A 6,657-nucleotide genomic window follows, 5' to 3' on the forward strand; every position below is an offset into this window, starting at 1 on the left:
AAACCCGGCTTAGCCTTAACTTCACCCTACACATCGCCAGAACAATCTTCAAAATTCGTGGCATGGATGGTAAACAGAGCAAAGTTGGAGCCAACCAACGAGATGGCGAAGAATCCAGCTGTACAGCCTGTCAACGACCGGATTGTTCAGAGGATATGGTCCAATGTGACCACTGCGACGTTTGGAAGCACTTTTCGTGCGCTGGTGTAAACGAGAGTGTAGCAGGTAAACCCTTCACGTGTGGCGACTGTTCTGTCCAACAGAACGATGACGTTATTTCGCTGCAAAGTGCATCGAGTCGTTCCAGTTCAGCGTCAGTGTTTTCTGTTTGCCTAAGTGAACTTGTCGAAAGGCAACAAATGGAACGCGCTCGTTTAGAGTTGGAGTTACAACGCCGCCATCTGAACGAACAACAGAAGCTGATCGATAAAGCCTTTGGATTAGAGGAGACGGTAAACCATACTGGTGAAATGAACCACGAAACGATTTCTTCTACAGCAAGTAAACTGTCCGCTGTTTCATCTCTTTCCGAAGCAACCGTAGCCAAATCCAATCGACGGTCGAAATCACAGTCCGAAATTCGTAAGTCGACTACACCTGTTATGGTTTCTATTCCCCTCACAAGACTGGAACCAAATACGGTTAAGTACCTGCAAGGGAAGAAGGATCCCCAAGCTGCTATGCAAGAACTCAGGAACCGGGTTGAGCAGTGCGAGACTCGCGCCAATCCAACACCTGATCAGCTCACCAGTCTACATAATCAGCTCGAATTATGCCGGAAAATTTTGGAAGGGTTTCAGACCAGCAGCGGAGAACACAAATCGGATCCAATTAATCCAATACAGTTACTGCAGCCAAAACCCACGAATACGTCATGTGAGGCAAAGCAGACAGGTACCATACCAAAGGCAAGCAGAGCGTTGCAACCGGTCCCGGAACACGATCGAATGCAACCACATCGTCCTGCAGAACCAGGAGCCGTTGGAGGGGCCAAATCACCGAGTGATGTCTGGCCGTTGAAAATGCCGGTAAGCCATTCTGGCCGGCCATTGGTAAGTCAAGCTATGGACCTCCCAGGTAAGCGTCAAGCCTTGAGTCATTATGTTGGAAATACAAGAAATTTAGTACACGATCATTGCCCCACGACCAATAATCCACTCAATCAAGAGCAGCTGCGATCCATCGCGCGCTCGGTTGAGTCAAGTTCCCATCCTACAAATACTGGAGAGCAGCTGCGAGATTTACTCGCGCACTCAGACGATGCCACACAGTCCAACAGTCAGTCCAAATCTCAATCAACTGAGATACCAGCGCATAACCCTCTTTCGCGTACGGTTGAAATGTATATGTCCCCTCGTCAGCCTCATCAGCCAGAAACCCATCCAGAAGATACAGTAGCTCCCCAATCAAATCCAAATCGACCCACGCAGCAACAACTTGCAGCACGGCAGTCCCTGGCCAAGGAGCTTCCTCGATTCAGCGGTGACCCAGCAGACTGGCCAATCTTCATCTCGAACTACCGCTACACAACTGAAGCTTGCGGTTTCTCGGACGGTGAAAATATGCTACGTTTACAGCGGTGCTTATCAGGACCAGCTCTCGAAACAGTACGCAGTCGGTTAGTGCTTCCAGTAGCGGTTCCACAAGTAATCGAGACACTTCGCTTGCGTTTTGGACGACCGGAGTTGTTGATCAATGCCCTACTTCAAAAGGTACGTGATATTCCAGCTCCAAAATCAGACAAACTAGAGGGGCTCATCGATTTCGGAATGGCGGTGCAGGCATTGTGTGACCACATCGAAGCTGCGAACGAATGCGCTCATCTTTCGAACCCGTCACTGCTTCAAGAACTCGTTGCGAAACTTCCAGCAGACCAACGGATGATGTGGGCGGGTTACAAACGGGGGTTTCCACACGGTGATTTAAAAACCTTCGGCGATTATATGGCGTCTGTGGTGCGGGATGCAACCAGCGTAGTTACATTTGAGCCGGAAAAACGGAACAGCATCCGTGATCGCCAGAAGTACAAAGGATTTGTGAACTCCCATTCGATGGAAGCATCCAGTCGTCCAACATTCCCATCGGTTGTGCCGAAGGAGGCACCGAAGCAGTTCGATTGCGCTCACTGCCATAAAGGCGGGCACCGAGTGCGTGATTGCAGTGCGTTCAAACAATTAAATGTCGACGATCGCTGGAGACGAATCCGTTCGTTAGGCCTGTGTCAAAACTGTCTATTTAGCCATGGCCGGCGTGCATGCCGAGGTAGAAAAACCTGCGACATCGAAGGTTGCCAGTTTCGCCATCATTCGCTGCTTCACTCCTCCAGGGGTCCTCCGAAACCATCGGAATACACGATGCAGATGGCAGACAATCATATCCATCGCCGATTGACATCCTCGATGCTATTTCGAATTATTCCCGTGACCCTTCATGGGAGGAATAGTTCAATAAACACCTTCGCATTTCTTGACGAGGGTTCTGATCTCACACTGGTAGAGAAGGAACTGGTTACATCGCTCGGAATAAAAGGCACTCCATTCCCACTATGTCTACGTTGGACTGGAAACACATCGCGCGTTGAGAATGAATCGCAACAGCTTACAATCGAAATCAACGGGATCGGTCAAGACAAACGATACAAGCTGGTGAATGCGAGAACTGTCAGCAGCCTTGGACTTCCACAGCAAAGTTTCAAGGTGGAAGAAGCAGTAAAGCTACACAAACACTTGAGGGGCATCCCCTCACGAGTTATCAAGATGCGGCGCCTAAGATCCTCATCGGCATAGACAATCTGCGGTTGGCACTGCCATTGAAAGTACGTGAAGGACCTGGATCGGCACCGGTGGCAGTAAAAACAAGACTTGGTTGGTGCATATACGGTCCTCGAGGGAGCAGCAATTATGAATCTCACAGCTTCCATATTTGTGAATGCTCTTGCGACAAAATGCTTCACGAAGCGGTGAAGGATTTCTATACCATTGAAGGTACTGGAACAGTACCAGTGGAGATTCCTATGTCCAGGGAGGACGAACGAGCGCTAACCATAATGGAGACTACAACCATTCGGATCGGAAATCGCTTCGAAACGGGTCTAGTCTGGAAGGAAGACCAGGTAGAATTCCCGAATAGCTACCCCATGGCCGTTCGACGGCTAGAATGTCTAGAGCGAAGGATGGATCGAGATCCAGTACTACAAGAGAACATGCATCGCCAAATACGGGAATACGAAGTGAAAGGATATGCACACAAGGCTACAAAAGCGGAAATGGAAATTGCTGATCCCAGGAGAGTGTGGTACCTGCCGGTCGGAGCGGTAATGAACCCCAAGAAACCGGGTAAGGTTAGAGTCGTCTGGGACGCTGCAGCCAAGGTTGAAGGTATGTCGTTAAACAACGCACTCCTGAAAGGACCAGACCAACTAACCTCCCTACCGGCTATACTGTTTCGCTTCCGGTTGTACAAAGTGGCAGTCAGTTCAGATATCCAGGAAATGTTCCATCAGATCCGTATACGAGAAGAAGATAAGCACTCTCAGCGTTTCCTGTGGCGAGATAATCCATCCGAGAAACCGACAATTTACTTGATGGACGTTGCCACATTTGGCAGTTCATGCTCACCTGCTTCGGCGCAATTCATTAAAAATCGGAATGCCGAGCAACATCGCGAGTTGTATCCAGAAGCGGCAAAAGCGATAGTAGACAACCACTACGTCGACGATTATCTGGCGAGTTTCAGTTCCGATGACGAGGCTTCAAAAGTGGCGAGTGAGGTAAGAAGCGTACACGGTAACGGAGGGTTTAAGTTGCACAATTGGCGGTCTAATAGTGGCGCGGTGTTGAAACGACTTGGCGAAGAGCAAGCTGGAACGGATAAACACTTGTCTCCGGTGGATGGGGTGAAAGCAGAAAGAGTGCTCGGGATGCTGTGGAATCCTTCAACTGACAACCTGAGCTTCTCCACCCTGATGAGTGAAGAAGTGCAAGAGTTGATTCGAAACACCACCCGACCCACGAAAAGGAATGTGCTACGGTGTGTTATGACACTGTTTGATCCCTTGGGCTTATTATCGCCGTTCGTCATACATGGCAAAGTCCTCATCCAAGATCTTTGGAGACAAAGGCACTGAATGGGACGAGCAAATAAGTGCAAACCTTTTTGAAAAGTGGCTGCGTTGGGTACACATGATTGAGTACATCACTGAGATACAAATTCCGAGATGTTACTTTCGGAACGCCAAGCAATCTACGTATCAAAATTCAGAGCTCCACGTGTTTGTTGACGCGAGCGAGGTAGCATACTCCTGTGTGATCTATATGCGCATAAATGAACAAGATACTAGTCCGCAATGTTGCCTAATCGCCGCAAAATCTAAGGTCGCTCCACTAAAACCGTGGTCAATTCCGAGATTAGAATTACAAGGGTGCGTCTTAGGCATACGTTGGTCGAAATTTGTTGAACAAAATATCGGTGTTTCAGTTTCGAAGAAAGTGTTCTGGACGGATTCCAGAACGGCACTAGCCTGGATCAAGGCTGATCCCAGAAACTACCGACAGTTTGTATCTTTCAGAGTGAGTGAAATTCTAGAGAACACGACTGGAAGCGATTGGAGATGGGTACCATCGAAATTCAATCCAGCGGATGAAGCAACCAAATGGGGCAGCGGCCCATACTTCAATCGAGATAGTAAATGGTTTCAAGGACCCGACTTTCTCCGTCTGCCGGAAACCGAATGGCCTCGCCCAAAAGAGCCGGTGTCTAACACAACTGAAGAGATGCGCGCAACGATTTCGTTACATTGTTCGGTCGATCCCGTTATTGAATTCAGTCGGTTCTCTTCATGGGATCGGTTGCTACGGGCCACAGCATATACCCTTCGATTCCTTAATAACTCTTCCAAGATGAAGCCAAAAATCAATGGACTACTTCAACAAGATGAACTTCAAGTAGCAGAGGTAACGATCTTCAGGCTTGTACAGCGCGAGTCGTACTCGGACGAGATCAGCGCACTATCCACTAAGGCAGCGAACAAAACCGGACAGGACTTCATCGGGAAGCACAGCTCTATCTACCAACTAATACCGTTTCTAGACGATAATGGCTTGCTGCGTGAACGTGGTCGGCTTGGTGCAGCTGAGGACATATGCTACAACGTGCGTCATCCTATTATCCTCCCGCGGAACCATCTCGTAACGCTGCTTCTAGTGAATATGTACCATCGCCAATACCGCCACTGCAATTCGGAGACCGCCGTTAACGAAATACGTCAGCTATTTAACATTCCAAGACTCCGCTCAATTGTAAGGAAAGTAAGCCGCGACTGCACCTTTTGTAAGATCCGTAGGGCAAAGCCAGCTATTCCACTCATGGCGCCACTACCACCTGCTCGTCTGGCCCACCACGAGCCACCATTTACCTATACAGGTTTGGACTACTTCGGGCCACTATTGGTAAAGCAGGGGCGATCCAACGTCAAGCGTTGGATCGCACTTTTCTATGTTTGACAATACAGGCCGTCCATTTGGAAGTCGCTTACACTTTGTCTACGGAATCATGTATCTCTTGTGTCCGGCGGTTCGTTGGTCGTCGCGGACCTCCTGCTGAATTCTTTAGTGATAACGGGACGAATTTCCAAGGAGCGGAACGAATTCTACGGTACCAGATAAGCCAGGGACTGTCTGCAACATTTACCAGCACTGACACGAAATGGAACTTCATACCGCCAGGAGCGCCTCATATGGGCGGAGCCTGGGAACGTTTAGTGCAATCAGTGAAAGCTGCGATCGGGGATGCCTACTCTGAGGGAAAGCTCAACGACGAGGGGCTGCAGACTTTGGTCGTGGGGGCGGAGAATATGGTAAACTCAAGGCCTCTGACCTATCTACCGCTTGACTCTGAAGAGACCGAGGCTCTTACGCCAAACCATTTCTTGATATTGAGCTCTTCTGGCATGAAACGTTATAAAAGATATACTGCTACAGTTCGTGGTAATTCTAGTGAACTTGTTCGCAAAGAAATCCTGGGTAGGTCATGGGAACTAATTCAGAGGCAGCTAGGAATATTTTGGAAACGGTGGCTAATAGAATACTTGCCGGTGATTCGTCGGCAACCAAAATGGTTCGATGAGGCACGAGCACTACAGGAAGGAGACTTGGTAATGGTCGCTGAACCTATGAAGCGTAATGGGTGGCAACGGGGACGAACCATCCGCACAATCCAGAACCCGGATGGACGACAACGACAAGCGGTTGTGAAAATTGGGGAAAAAACCTTTGTAAGGCCGATGACACGGTTGGCGCTACTTGAACTGAAGGAAAACCGTGAAGATCCGGACGATGCCGGACTACACCGGGGGGAGACTGTTGGCGCAGAAGAGGACAATCTGGCAACCATGTCATCTATTTTAAAAGCGCCGCGTTCACCTGTCAAAGCGTCGAAGCGGTTCCAGTGACATCTGGGATAAGCTGTCAAAGGTGTTTCCGGCAGAGTCTAGAAAACAGTCGTGATACATAGTCGAAGAACTTGTGTTGAACTCGTGTTAAAACCGAAGGTGTTGAGATTTATCTTTTCCTAGAATTAAATTATTTTGCTAAAGTTTACCAGTGAATTTGATTATCGAACGGTAGTGGTCAGTAGTGGACGGGGACGGGAATTTGGCTC

The 6,657-nt window shown here is 48.9% G+C and overlaps 1 protein-coding gene across 1 annotated transcript; it reads left to right on the top strand.

Annotated features, from left to right (window-relative positions):
- The first annotated feature begins 2,944 nt into the window (after positions 1 to 2,944).
- On the top strand, positions 2,945 to 6,448 carry LOC134222159 (uncharacterized). The gene is made up of 3 exons (XM_062701304.1): positions 2,945 to 4,029; positions 4,508 to 5,447; positions 5,510 to 6,448. Exons 1-3 carry the CDS (start codon positions 2,945 to 2,947, stop codon positions 6,446 to 6,448), a joined length of 2,964 nt encoding a protein of 987 aa, XP_062557288.1.
- Positions 6,449 to 6,657: the final 209 nt, after the last annotated feature.

Source organism: Armigeres subalbatus, chromosome 3, assembly GCF_024139115.2.
Source record: "Armigeres subalbatus isolate Guangzhou_Male chromosome 3, GZ_Asu_2, whole genome shotgun sequence".
NCBI lineage: Eukaryota > Metazoa > Arthropoda > Insecta > Diptera > Culicidae > Armigeres > Armigeres subalbatus.